General features: G+C 42.1%; 1 protein-coding gene across 1 annotated transcript in view; it reads right to left on the reverse strand.

Annotated features, from left to right (window-relative positions):
- Nucleotides 1–16,091, reverse strand: part of LOC129825587 (sorting nexin-17) — an 81,737-nt gene that overhangs the window by 16,053 nt on the left and 49,593 nt on the right. The window contains exons 7-9 of the mRNA XM_055885788.1: nt 15,960–16,047; nt 6,525–6,594; nt 1,006–1,098 (exon numbers count right to left, since the gene is read on the reverse strand). Of these exons, the coding sequence (XP_055741763.1) occupies nt 1,006–1,098; nt 6,525–6,594; nt 15,960–16,047 (251 nt within the window). The remainder of the gene's footprint in view (nt 1–1,005; nt 1,099–6,524; nt 6,595–15,959; nt 16,048–16,091) is intronic.

The raw sequence follows: 16,091 nt of genomic DNA on the forward strand, positions 1-16,091 counted from the left end.
GAGAAACAGGCAGAAAGACATGAACTAGCAGAATGAACTGGAGAGAGAGCAGGCAGAAAGACATGAACTAGCAGAATGAACTGGAGAGAGAGCAGGCAGAAAGACATGAACTAGCAGAATGAACTGGAGAGAGAGCAGGCAGAAAGAGCAGGCAGAAAGACATGAACTAGCAGAATGAACTGGAGAGAGAGAGAGAGCAGGCAGAAAGACATGAACTAGCAGAATGAACTGGAGAGAGAGAGAGAGCAGGCAGAAAGACATGAACTAGCAGAATGAACTGGAGAGAGAGAGAGAGCAGGCAGAAAGACATGAACTAGCAGAATAAACTGGAGAGAGAGAGCAGGCAGAAAGAGCAGGCAGAAAGACATGAACTAGCAGAATGAACTGGAGAGAGAGAGAGAGCAGGCAGAAAGACATGAACTAGCAGAATGAACTGAGAGAGAGAGAGCAGGCAGAAAGACATGAACTAGCAGAATGAACTGGAGAGAGAGAGAGAGCAGGCAGAAAGACATGAACTAGCAGAATAAACTGGAGAGAGAGAGCAGGCAGAAAGAGCAGGCAGAAAGACATGAACTAGCAGAATGAACTGGAGGGAGAGAGAGAGCAGGCAGAAAGACATGAACTAGCAGAATGAACTGAGAGAGAGAGAGCAGGCAGAAAGACATGAACTAGCAGAATAAACTGGAGAGAGAGAGCAGGCAGAAAGACAATGGCTACACCACTGGCCACAACCTTTTGAAAAGGTCTTCTTCAATAGCTTAATTTGTAATCTAAAATATCTTCCTGAAGGGAGTATTGGAGATACATCGGTTAACTATTAAATTGTGCGACTACCTACAAAAGTTACTATGTAGTTGATTGGAAGCCATGGCTCCACTTTATAAACAACTACACAGGAGAGTTTGCCTCCAACCCATTCAACTTCTTCTTCTGTTATAATACTGTCACTCTACACCAGCTTGGTAGAAGAAGAAGGATATAGTTCTAGGAGACAGTCTTGCTTACTTCTTTCTTGGAGCCTTTCTCCTGCAGTGATTTGAGCTGTCTGTGTTGGTCCTTGTTAACGAGGATCCAGCCTCTATCTATGTCCGACACCGTCTAGGGAGAGGAGAGAGACGAGGTTCATCTTTCTGCTCCAAACCATCCTCGCAGAGGCTTTTAGATACAACTGTTCCTCAGTTTAAGTCCAGAATTAACTATTCTACTGTTTAATTCAACACCAAAATATACACCGTTGGCAGCTGCATACACACATATGCAAGTCAATGACACACACACATACACACAGGCAAAACAGACACTTGTCAATTCTCTCTTTCCAATAAAATAGTGCATCCTTTGGCCCAGAACATTAGCAAATCCCGCACACAGAGCCAAGACAGCAGCCAGATCAGATGAACCATCTCTGAAATGCTCAGGAAACCATCCTGTTGCTGCTGAATCTGGGTAGGGGGTGTTGCTACAGAAAGACATGGCTACTTCCCAAATGGCACCCTATTCCCTATATAGTACACTACTTTATACCAGAACCCTATTCCCTATATAGTGCACTACTATAGACCAGGGCCCTATTCCCTATATAGTACACTACTATAGACCAGGGCCCTATTCCCTATATAGTACACTACTATAGACCAGGGCCCTATTCCCTTTATAGTACACTACTATAGACCAGGGCCCTACTCCCTATATAGTGCACTACTATAGACCAGGGCCCTATTCCCTATATAGTACACTACTTAAGACCAGGGCCCTACTCCCTATATAGTACACTACTATAGACCAGGGCCCTACTCCCGATATAGTGCACTACTATAGACCAGGGCCCTATTCCCTATATAGTACACTACTATAGACCAGGGCCCTACTCCCTATATAGTGCACTACTTTAGACCAGAGGCCTATTACCTACATAGTGCACAACTTTCGACAAGAGGCCTATGGGCCCTATATAGGCAGTAGGGTGACATTTGGGGCAAACCAGTAAGGAAGTCGGACTGGAACAATACTAGTATTACAACGTTTTGACGCTAGGACTGGGACGATACTAGTATTGCAATACTTGTTAGTATTGTGGCAAGGGAACAAAACACAAAGCAGATGTAACTTCTTTAGAAAAACAGCCTGGAAACAACCCTCATTATGTTATCATCCAGAGTCACATATAGTTATTTTCCAGGCTATATCACAACATATATACAGCAGGTTTAGTACCAGGCTATATCACAACATATATACAGCAGGTTTAGGACCAGGTTATATCACAACATGTGTTACATACAGCAGGTTTAGGACCAGGCTATATCACAACATATATACAGCAGGTTTAGGACCAGGCTATATCACAACATATATACAGCAGGTTTAGGACCAGGCTATATCACAACATATATACAGCAGGTTTAGGACCAGGCTATATCACAACATATATACAGCAGGTTTAGTACCAGGCTATATCACAACATATATACAGCAGGTTTAGGACCAGGTTATATCACAACATGTGTTACATACAGCAGGTTTAGGACCAGGCTATATCACAACATACATACAGCAGGTTTAGGACCAGGCTATATTACAACATGTGTTACATACAGCAGGTTTAGGACCAGGCTATATCACAACATGTGTTACATACAGCAGGTTTAGTACCAGGCTATATCACAACATGTGTTACGTACAGCAGGTTTAGTACCAGGCTATATCACAACATGTGTTACATACAGCAGGTTTAGGACCAGGCTATATCACAACATATATACAGCAGGTTTAGGACCAGGCTATATTACAACATATATACAGCAGGTTTAGGACCAGGCTATATCACAACATATATACAGCAGGTTTAGTACCAGGCTATATCACAACATATATACAGCAGGTTTAGGACCAGGCTATATCACAACATATATACAGCAGGTTTAGGACCAGGCTATATCACAACATGTGTTATATACAGCAGGTTTAGGACCAGGCTATATCACAACATATATACAGCAGGTTTAAGACCAGGCTATATCACAACATGTGTTACATACAGCAGGTTTAGGACCAGGCTATATCACAACATGTGTTACATACAGCAGGTTTAGAACCAGGCTATATCACAACATACATACAGCAGGTTTAGTACCAGGCTATATCACAACATGTGTTACATACAGCAGGTTTAGGACCAGGCTATATCACAACATATATACAGCAGGTTTAGGACCAGGCTATATTACAACATATATACAGCAGGTTTAGGACCAGGCTATATCACAACATATATACAGCAGGTTTAGTACCAGGCTATATCACAACATATATACAGCAGGTTTAGGACCAGGCTATATCACAACATATATACAGCAGGTTTAGGACCAGGCTATATCACAACATGTGTTATATACAGCAGGTTTAGGACCAGGCTATATCACAACATATATACAGCAGGTTTAGGACCAGGCTATATCACAACATGTGTTACATACAGCAGGTTTAGGACCAGGCTATATCACAACATGTGTTACATACAGCAGGTTTAGGACCAGGCTATATCACAACATACATACAGCAGGTTTAGTACCAGGCTATATCACAACATGTATACAGCAGGTTTAGGACCAGGCTATATCACAACATGTGTTACATACAGCAGGTTTAGGACCAGGCTATATCACAACATGTGTTACATAGAGCAGGTTTAGGACCAGGCTATATCACAACATGTTACATACAGCAGGTTTAGGACCAGGCTATATCACAACATATATACAGCAGGTTTAGGACCAGGCTATATCACAACATGTGTTACATACAGCAGGTTTAGGACCAGGCTATATCACAACATATATACATCAGGTTTAGTACCAGGCTATATCACAACATATATACAGCAGGTTTAGTACCAGGCTATATCACAACATATATACAGCAGGTTTAGTACCAGGCTATATCACAACATATATACAGCAGGTTTAGGACCAGGCTATATCACAACATATATACAGCAGGTTTAGAACCAGGCTATATCACAACATGTGTTACATACAGCAGGTTTAGGACCAGGCTATATCACAACATATGTTACATACAGCAGGTTTAGGACCAGGCTATATCACAACATATATACAGCAGGTTTAGGACCAGGCTATATCACAACATATATACAGCAGGTTTAGTACCAGGCTATATCACAACATATGTTACGTACATCAGGTTTAGGACCAGGCTATATCACAACATGTGTTACATACAGCAGGTTTTGGACCAGGCTATATCACAACATGTGTTACATACAGCAGGTTTAGGACCAGGCTATATCACAACATGTGTTACATACAGCAGGTTTAGGACCAGGCTATATCACAACATACATAAAGCAGGTTTAGGACCAGGCTATATCACAACATGTGTTATATACAGCAGGTTTAGGACCAGGCTATATCACAACATACATAAAGCAGGTTTAGGACCAGGCTATATCACAACATATATACAGCAGGTTTAGGACCAGGCTATATCACAACATGTGTTACGTACAGCAGGTTTAGGACCAGGCTATATCACAACATATATACAGCAGGTTTAGGACCAGGCTATATCACAACATATATACAGCAGGTTTAGGACCAGGCTATATCACAACATGTGTTACGTACAGCAGGTTTAGGACCAGGCTATATCACAACATGTGTTACATACAGCAGGTTTAGGACCAGGCTATATCACAAAATGTGTTACATACAGCAGGTTTAGTACCAGGCTATATCACAACATGTGTTACGTACAGCAGGTTTAGGACCAGGCTATATCACAACATGTGTTACATACAGCAGGTTTAGTACCAGGCTATATCACAACATGTATACAGCAGGTTTAGTACCAGGCTATATCACAACATATATACAGCAGGTTTAGTACCAGGCTATATCACAACATATATACAGCAGGTTTAGTACCAGGCTATATCACAACATGTGTTACATACAGCAGGTTTAGGACCAGGCTATATCACAACATGTGTTACATACAGCAGGTTTAGTACCAGGCTATATCACAACATATATACAGCAGGTTTAGTACCAGGCTATATCACAACATATATACAGCAGGTTTAGTACCAGGCTATATCACAACATATATACAGCAGGTTTAGTACCAGGCTATATCACAACATGTGTTACATACAGCAGGTTTAGGACCAGGCTATATCACAACATGTGTTACATACAGCAGGTTTAGGACCAGGCTATATCACAACATATGTTACATACAGCAGGTTTAGTACCAGGCTATATCACAACATGTGTTACATACAGCAGGTTTAGGACCAGGCTATATCACAACATATGTTACATACAGCAGGTTTAGTACCAGGCTATATCACAACATGTGTTACATACAGCAGGTTTAGTACCAGGCTATATCACAACATATATACAGCAGGTTTAGGACCAGGCTATATCACAACATGTGTTACATACAGCAGGTTTAGGACCAGGCTATATCACAACATGTGTTACGTACAGCAGGTTTAGGACCAGGCTATATCACAACATATATACAGCAGGTTTAGTACCAGGCTATATCACAACATATATACAGCAGGTTTAGTACCAGGCTATATCACAACATGTGTCACATACAGCAGGTTTAGTACCAGGCTATATCACAACATATATACAGCAGGTTTAGTACCAGGCTATATCACAACATATATACAGCAGGTTTAGTACCAGGCTATATCACAACATATATACAGCAGGTTTAGGACCAGGCTATATCACAACATGTGTTACATAAAGCAGGTTTAGGACCAGGCTATATCACAACATACATACAGCAGGTTTAGGACCAGGCTATATCACAACATGTGTTATATACAGCAGGTTTAGGACCAGGCTATATCACAACATGTATACAGCAGGTTTAGGACCAGGCTATATCACAACATATGTTACGTACAGCAGGTTTAGTACCAGGCTATATCACAACATATATACAGCAGGTTTAGTACCAGGCTATATCACAACATATATACAGCAGGTTTAGGACCAGGCTATATCACAACATATATACAGCAGGTTTAGTACCAGGCTATATCACAACATATATACAGCAGGTTTAGGACCAGGCTATATCACAACATGTGTTACGTACAGCAGGTTTAGGACCAGGCTATATCACAACATGTGTTACGTACAGCAGGTTTAGGACCAGGCTATATCACAACATGTTACATACAGTATGTTATCATCCAGAGTCACATATAGTTTTTTTCATACAGCAGGTTTTTAAAAGGAACAAAGAGTTTGATCTGCTTTGTGTTTTTGCCCTGGAAACAACACATCAATACTGGTATCATCACAGCCCTAAGAGGAAGCAAGTTTCAGGTAGATACAGGAGATTAAAATCAGAAATACTAAAACAAACCTGATCTTTACACCTACTTGATCAAAATACCCATCTACCCCAAATGAAAGGGAGAAGAAAAGCCAGCAGACAACCGGTGTGACCTTTGACCTGCGACCCCTCACCTGAGCGTACAGTAGATTTAGTCCCACTCGGTTGTCCATTACATCACTGTCGTACACCGTGTCCCAGTAACTAGAAACACAACAAGAGAGAGAGAGGAAGAGGATGCTTGAACGCCAACAAATTAGATAGCAGTCAAGAACTTGAAGCCTGAAAATTAAATCAAAACACCATTTGTGATGGAAGTTAAATAAAACATTTTAAAAAGCAATCATATTTGGCTGTTCACGTTTAATTTAGAGCTTTTAATAAAACGTTAATGTGTTGGATGAGGGGCTGTTGTATCTTTGTTGGGTATGAAATGTCATTAAGTCTGATCATTGATACCTGCTGGCTTAGTGCCTGGAATGCAGCCAGCCGGCCAGCCAGCCAGTCAGCCAGTCAGCCAGTCAGCCAGTCAGCCAGTGTCTGTTCAATCAGCTAAGTGAGTGTACTGACTAATGGCTGTATAGGTAAGTGAGAACACAGCACAACCACAGTGTCTGCTCTGAGTCAGAGTCCACAGTGTCTGCTCTGAGTCAGAGGCCACAGTGTCTGCTCTGAGTCAGAGGCCACAGTGTCTGCTCTGAGTCAGAGGCCACAGTGTCTGCTCTGAGTCAGAGGCCACAGTGTCTGCTTCAGTCACAACCACAGTGTCTGCTTCAGTCACAACCACAGTGTATGCTTCAGTCACAGCCACAGTGTCTGCTTCAGTCACAGCCACAGTGTCTGCTTCAGTCACAGCCACAGTGTCTGCTTCAGTCACAGCCACAGTGTCTGCTTCAGTCACAGCCACAGTGTCTGCTTCAGTCACAGCCACAGTGTCTGCTTCAGTCACAGCCACAGCGTCTGCTTCAGTCACAGCCACAGTGTCTGCTTCAGTCACAGCCACAGTGTCTGCTTCAGTCACAGCCACAGCGTCTGCTCCAGTCGCAGCATTATATGGGACGTGTTCCCCTGAATGCTTTGAAAGCTGATTGTTCTGAGGGTTTTCATTTCACATGTAATACAAGTGTGGTGGATGGCCTTGTTCAAATTCATAGAAGCATTGAGTAATATTTTGGGTTCGATTTTGGGATATTCAATGTTGTTCGACATCGTCTGTCAGTTTATGGGAAGGAATAAGACTGAGTGTCCATTAAAAGAGCATCTTAGAGAAGGTATCATGATATTCTCATCTTAATAAGTCTTATTATCATCATAGGCTTTTAGGTCCATAAACTGGAGCGGTACCATTGCTTACTATGATTGGCTGCAGAGAGTAGCCAATGTTCTGTCACTAATCCTGAGAAACCTTAGAACGGTTTGTGATGACATGCCTCATTATGACATCACAGAATGCAACTAGGTTAAATACTTTCATTAACTCTAGCTTGTCATTATCGACTGGCTAAGCAATCAAGCAATTGGTTGTTAAAATAATTTAATAAAAATAAGTATCAGAAGTGATTAAGCTAACAACCACAGGTGCTCTTGGAGGGGAGGTGCTAAGTGGCAATAAAAGGTATTTGTGTTTATAGTTTTTCCACTTTCAATAGGTTTTATAGTGTTGTGTATCAGACTCATTCTATATCACTAGGTTTTATAGCGTTGTGTATCAGACTCATTCTATATCACTAGGTTTTATAGCGTTGTGTATCAGACTCATTCTATATCACTAGGTTTTATAGTGTTGTCTATCAGACTCATTCTATATCACTAGGTTTTATAGTGTTGTCTATCAGACTCATTCTATAGCACTAGGTTCTATAGTGTTGTCTATCAGACTAATTCTATATCACTAGGTTTTATAGTGTTGTCTATCAGACTCATTCTATAGCACTAGGTTCTATAGTGTTGTCTATCAGACTCATTCTATATCACTAGGTTTTATAGTGTTGTCTATCAGACTCATTCTATATCACTAGGTTTTATAGTGTTGTCTATCAGACTCATCTTTGTTGCCATTTAAAAATAGTGGTTCTGATGAGCACCTGTGATTAGATGGCTCTCCTCCTGATCTTGGTTCTGATTGGTGGAGGTCTGGCAGCACCCCTAAGGAACAGAGGTAGGGGGGAGGAGACTGCCAACCTGGAGCTGATTTCTGACCCTCATCTTGTTAAGGACCACATCAGCCTTTTTGACGATTATGGTGTGAGGCCTATGGCCCCTCGTCTGCCGCCCTACCTCCTCCAAAGCCCTTACATACCTAACCTGGAGGACGAATACTACTAGAACCGCACTGAAGATACGACCCAGACCAGCTCAGGCCTTACAGTGAAACTCAACATCTCCACTCCAGTCCTCCTGACTTCTGTAGGACATAAGTCTACTGTATTTTGACTGGTATGCCTTAAAAACAGCACTGGTTGTGGAGTAGGGAATAAAGGTGCAGAAAACTAGCACATGTAACTGTGTTATTACCTTTGCTGTATAAAATTAAGAAACACACAGTCAAGTTTGGACACACCTACTCATTCAAGGGTTTTTCTTAATTTGTTCTACATTGTAGAATAGTAGTGAAGGCATCAAAATGATGAAATAACACATATGGAATCATGTAGAAACCAAAAAAAGTTAAAACTCTAAAAATATTTTAGATTCTTCAAAGTAATTAACCTGTTTTCCATGATGACAGCTTTGCACACTCACACATAATATGCATTTATACTGACACTACACACCCACTCCTATACAAACTGCTGCTACTCTATTTATATTCTATCCTGATGCCTAGTCACCTTCCCCATATACATATCTACCTCCATCACTCCAGTACCCCTGTCACCTTCCCCCTATACATATCTACTTCCATCACTCCAGTATCCCTGTCACCTTCCCCCTATACATATCTACTTCCATCACTCCAGTACCCCTGTCACCTTCCCCCTATACATATCTACCTCCATCACTATACATATCTACCTCCATCACTCCAGTATCCCTGTCACCTTACCCCTATACATATCTACTTCCATCACTCCAGTATCCCTGTCCCCTTCCCCCTATACATATCTACCTCCATCACTCCAGTATCCCTGTCCCCTTCCCCCTATACATATCTACCTCCATCACTCCAGTATCCCTGTACATTGTTAATATGGTACTGACCCTGTATATAGTCACCTTCCCCCTATACATATCTACCTCCATCACTCCAGTATCCCTGTACATTGTTAATATGGTACTGACCCTGTATATAGTCACCTTCCCCCTATACATATCTACCTCCATCACTCCAGTATCCCTGTACATTGTTAATATGGTACTGACCCTGTATATAGTCACCTTACCCCTATACATATCTACCTCCATCACTCCAGTATCCCTGTACATTGTTAGTATGGTACTGACCCTGTATATAGTCACCTTCCCCCTATACATATCTACCTCCATCACTCCAGTATCCCTGTACATTGTTAATATGGTACTGACCCTGTATATAGTCACCTTCCCCCTATACATATGTACCTCCATCACTCCAGTATCCCTGTCCCCTTCCCCCTATACATATTTACCTCCATCACTCCAGTATCCCTGTCCCCTTCCCCCTATACATATCTACCTCCATCACTCCAGTATCCCTGTACATTGTTAATATGGTACTGACCCTGTATATAGTCACCTTCCCCCTATACATATCTACCTCCATCACTCCAGTATCCCTGTACATTGTTAATATGGTACTGACCCTGTATATAGTCACATTACCCCTATATATATCTACCTCCATCACTCCAGTATCCCTGTACATTGTTAGTATGGTACTGACCCTGTATATAGTCCCCTTCCCCCTATACATATGTACCTCCATCACTCCAGTATCCCTGTCCCCTTCCCCCTATACATATTTACCTCCATCACTCCAGTATCCCTGTACATTGTTAATATGGTACTGACCCTGTATATAGTATGGTATGGAACTGACCATCTATAAAGCGTCGTACTTTCTTGTGTGTTTTTGTTCTACCTTGTTATTTTTAGTGCTACATGGATATTGATCCCTGTATTGTTGGATATGGATCTGAAAGGCATTTCACTGTATTGTTGGATGAGGATCTGAAAGGCATTTCACTGTATTGTTGGATATGGATCTGAAAGGTATTTCACTGTATTGTTGGATATGGATCTGAAAGGCATTTCACTGTATTGTTGGATCTGGATCTGAAAGGCATTTCACTGTATTGTTGGATATGGATCTGAAAGGCATTTCACTGTATTGTTGGATGAGGATCTGAAAGGCATTTCACTGTATTGTTGGATATGGATCTGAAAGGCATTTCACTGTATTGTTGGATATGGATCTGAAAGGCATTTCACTGTATTGTTGGATATGGATCTGAAAGGCATTTCACTGTATTGTTGGATGAGGATCTGAAAGGCATTTCACTGTATTGTTGGATCTGGATCTGAAAGGCATTTCACTGTATTGTTGGATATGGATCTGAAAGGCATTTCACTGTATTGTTGGATATGGATCTGAAAGGCATTTCACTGTACCTGTGTACTTGACATTAATACTTCAAACTTAATCCACCTGCAATTCAACTGTAATCTAACCAGTTTAACACCCCATAATCTGTAATCCAACCAGTTTAAACACCCCATAATCTCCCTGGAACCTAACTAGTGAATGAGGATGAGGCCGGGATATTTAAGGGGAGAGATTAGAAATTGTTTATAAAACAGAGGAGTAACTCTGGCCGCATTAGCAATTCATAGACACCAGCAGGGGAGCGAAGAGGGAGAATAAGAGGGGGATGAAGGAGAGGGGGAGAGGAAGAAGAGGGGAGAGGGATACGTCTCTACTAACCACTGCATATTTCTACTTATTTGACCTGGCAAGTAAGTCTCCGTCTTCAACCAAACAGAACATTAGGCTTTCATTTCATTCTAATCCAGTAGTTGATCTGGGGTTTAGTGTTTTCATGCTCCCTGGGTTGCTGCTGCTAGTTCTGTTGCTCACCGTTCTCCATCTGCTTCCTAAATCACTGCTGCTAGTTCTGTTGTTCACCGTTCTCCATCTGCTTCCTAAATCACTGCTGCTAGTTCTGTTGTTCACCGTATCCCATCTGCTTCCTAAATGACTGCAGCTAGTTCTGTTGCTCATCGTTCTCCATCTGCTTCCTAAATGACTGCTGCTAGTTCTGTTGTTCACCGTTCTCCATCTGCTTCTGTAACAGTATAACTTTACGTCGTCCCCTCGCCCCGACACGGGCGCGAACCAGGGACCCTCTGCACACATCGACAACAGTCACCCACGAAGCATCGTTACCCATCGCTCCACAAAGGCCGCGGCCCTTGCAGAGCAAGGGGCAACCCAACTTAATGTCTCAGAGCAAGTGACGTAACTGATTGAAATGCTACTAGCGCGCACCCGCTAACTAGCTAGCCATTTCACATCCGTTACACTTCCTAAAAGGCTGCTGCTAGTTCTGTTGCTCACCGTTCTCCATCTGCTTCCTAAATGACTGCTGCTAGTTCTGTTGCTCACCGTTCTCCATCTGCTTCCTAAATCACTGCTGCTAGTTCTGTTGTTCACCGTTCTCCATCTGCTTCCAAAATCACTGCTGCTAGTTCTGTTGTTCACCATCTGCTTCCTAAATCACTGCAGCTAGTTCTGTTGCTCACCGTTCTCCATCTGCTTCCCAAAAGGCTACTGCTAGTTCTGTTGCTCACCGTTCTCCATCTGCTTCCTAAATGACTGCTGCTAGTTCTGTTGCTCACCGTTCTCCATCTGCTTCCTAAATGACTGCTGCTAGTTCTGTTGCTCACCGTTCCCCATCTGCTTCCTAAATGACTGCTGCTAGTTCTGTTGCTCACCGTTCTCCATCTGCGTCCTAATATGGCTGCAGCTAGTTCTGTTGCTCACCATTCTCCATCTGCTTCCTAAATGACTGCTGCTAGTTCTGTTGCTCATCGTTTCCCATCTGCTTCCTAAATGACTGCTGCTAGTTCTTTTGCTCACCGTTCTCCATCTGCTTCCTAAATGACTGCTGCTAGTTCTGTTGCTCACCGTTCTCCATCTGCTTCCTAAATGACTGCTGCTAGTTCTGTTGTTCACCGTTCTCCATCTGCTTCCTAAATGACTGCTGCTAGTTCTGTTGCTCACCGTTCTCCATCTGCGTCCTAATATGGCTGCTGTTAGTTCTGTTGCTCACCGTTCTCCATCTGCGTCCTAATATGGCTGATGTTAGCTCTGTTGCTCACCATTCTCCATCTGCTTTCTAAAAGGCTACTACTAGTTCTGTTGTTCACCGTTCTCCATCTGCGTCCTAAATGGGACCCTATTCTCTATATAGTGCACTGTTTTTGACCAGGACCAATAGGGTTCTATATAGGGAATAAGTTGCCATTCACACCCAGTCTCTGCTACAAGTAGGTCAGAAGGCCTAAGACTTTCCTTGAGGGAGACAGGAAGGGGTGGAATAACAACATCCTGTCTAGTTTACCCCTTTCTGTTCTGGAGGAAGAGAGAGACGTAGAAAGAATGGTGTAGACTTTACTGTGAAAAACATACGATGCGGAATTTAAAAGAACAATACAAATGTGATAGTAACACAAGAGGAATAAATAAAACTACAGGAATAGAGCTATATACAGGAAGTACCAGATCAAAGTGCAGAGCTATATACAGGAAGTACCAGATCAAAGTGCAGAGCTATATACAGGAAGTACCAGATCAAAGTGCAGAGCTATATACAGGAAGTACCAGATCAAAGTGCAGAGCTATATACAGGAAGTACCAGATCAAAGTGCAGAGCTATATACAGGAAGTACCAGATCAAAGTGCAGAGCTATATACAGGAAGTACCAGATCAAAGTGCAGAGCTATATACAGGAAGTACCAGATCAAAGTGCAGAGCTATATACAGGAAGTACCAGATCAAAGTGCAGAGCTATATACAGGAAGTACCAGATCAAAGTGCAGAGCTATATACAGGAAGTACCAGATCAATGTGCAGAGCTATATACAGGAAGTACCAGATCAAAGTGCAGAGCTATATACAGGAAGTACCAGATCAAAGTGCAGAGCTATATACAGGAAGTACCAGATCAAAGTGCAGAGCTATATACAGGAAGTACCAGATCAAAGTGCAGAGCTATATACAGGAAGTACCAGATCAAAGTGCAGAGCTATATACAGGAAGTACCAGATCAAAGTGCAGAGCTATATACAGGAAGTACCAGATCAAAGTGCAGAGCTATATACAGGAAGTACCAGATCAAAGTGCAGAGCTATATACAGGAAGTACCAGATCAAAGTGCAGAGCTATATACAGGAAGTACCAGATCAAAGTGCAGAGCTATATACAGGAAGTACCAGATCAAAGTGCAGAGCTATATACAGGAAGTACCAGATCAATGTGCAGAGCTATATACAGGAAGTACCAGATCAATGTGCAGAGCTATATACAGGAAGTACCAGATCAATGTGCAGAGCTATATACAGGAAGTACCAGATCAATGTGCAGAGCTATATACAGGAAGTACCAGATCAAAGTGCAGAGCTATATACAGGAAGTACCAGATCAATGTGCAGAGCTATATACAGGAAGTACCAGATCAATGTGCAGAGCTATATACAGGAAGTACCAGATCAATGTGCAGAGCTATATACAGGAAGTACCAGATCAATGTGCAGAGCTATATACAGGAAGTACCAGATCAACGTGCAGAACTATATACAGGAAGTACCATATCAACGTGCAGAACTATATACAGGAAGTACCAGATCAACGTGCAGAGCTATATACAGGAAGTACCAGATCAACGTGCAGAGCTATATACAGGAAGTACCAGATCAACGTGCAGAGCTATATACAGGAAGTACCAGATCAACGTGCAGAGCTATATACAGGAAGTACCAGATCAACGTGCAGAGCTATATACAGGAAGTACCAGATCAACGTGCAGAGCTATATACAGGAAGTACCAGATTAACGTGGAGCTATATACAGGAAGTACCAGATCAATGTGCAGAGCTATATACAGGAAGTACCAGATCAATGTGCAGAGCTATATACAGGAAGTACCAGATCAATGTGCAGAGCTATATACAGGAAGTACCAGATCAATGTGGAGCTATATACAGGAAGTACCAGATTAACGTGGAGCTATATACAGGAAGTACCAGATCAATGTGCAGAGCTATATACAGGAAGTACCAGATCAATGTGCAGAGCTATATACAGGAAGTACCAGATCAATGTGGAGCTATATACAGGAAGTACCAGATCAATGTGCAGAGCTATATACAGGGAGTACCAGATCAATGTGCAGAGCTACAAGGTATTTGAGGTAGATATGTACATGAAGGCAGGGTAAAGTTACTAGGCATCAGGATAGATAATAATGAGGTAGATATGTACATAAAGGCAGGGTAAAGTGACTAGACATCAGGATAGATAATAATAAGGTATTTGAGGTAGATATGTACATGAAGGCAGGGTATAGTGACTAGGCATCAGGATAGATAATAGTAAGGTATTTGAGGTAGATATGTACATGAAGGCAGGGTAAAGTGACTAGACATCAGGATAGATAATAATAAGGTATTTGAGGTAGATATGTACATGAAGGCAGGGTAACGTGACTAGGCAACAGGATAGATAATAATAAGGTATTTGAGGTAGATATGTACATGAAGGCAGGGTAAAGTGACTAGGCATCAGGATAGATAATAATAAGAGTAAAATAAAGAACAGAGTAGCAGCAGCATATGGTGTCTAAGTGTCTGTGTCGTTATGCATGTTATGAGTGTGCATAGTGATGAGTCAGTGCAAGGAGAGAGAGAAAGAGAGCGTGCGAGAGAGAGAACGAGAGAGCTGAAGCGAGAGGGGGAACCGTAAGAAAAGCAGAGAGAGAGAGAGACAGAGGAGGTTGAAATAAGACAGGTGTTTTAAAAGTCAAGGAGGGAGAGAAGTTATCAGGCCTCAGTCTGCAGACAGAAAAACCTTACGTCACTAACACACATGGTAGCCAGACGACCAGAGACCGAAATCTTTGAAGTATTTTTTTTTTTGCTCATGATAAAACTCTTCGCTCTTCAGTCAATCTCTTATACTTCTCTCTGTACCATATGGCTTCACTTATATAAACCAGCTGGACTCATACTGGGACAACTCAGGATACTCAAGTGTCTGGTGAGGTCACAAGTACAGTACTGGTGACAACTCTGGGCAAGGTTTGTGGTGTAGTCAAACGGTTTCACGAGATCATCTATGGAAGAGATTATGTAGCTAGATTAGAGAATCCAGATTGGTCCTCACTTGTCGGTACTTGGAAGGAGAGAAACCTTGTAACCGTTGCTTCTTCCTAAAAGAGCCAAGTGGTTAACATTTGAGTGTTTTTGCTGTATTTAATTGCTAGCTATTCAATCCAAGTGACTTTAGTTCTGATTGGAGCTGCATATCTAGACCAGTAGATAGAAAGTGACAGTCACGGTGTAGAGGGGTAGAGGAGTAGAGGGATCATACCTTTTCCGCAGGATGATGTGGAACTCTGAACTTCGTAAGCTGGTGACTGATACGTATGGTAACTCAAACTCCTGCAGCTTCCTCACAACTGGAGAGAGAGACAAATGAAGTGGAGTGAAAAGGAGACACTAG

The sequence above is a fragment of the Salvelinus fontinalis genome, chromosome 27, assembly GCF_029448725.1.
Source record: "Salvelinus fontinalis isolate EN_2023a chromosome 27, ASM2944872v1, whole genome shotgun sequence".
Taxonomy (NCBI): Eukaryota; Metazoa; Chordata; class Actinopteri; order Salmoniformes; family Salmonidae; genus Salvelinus; species Salvelinus fontinalis.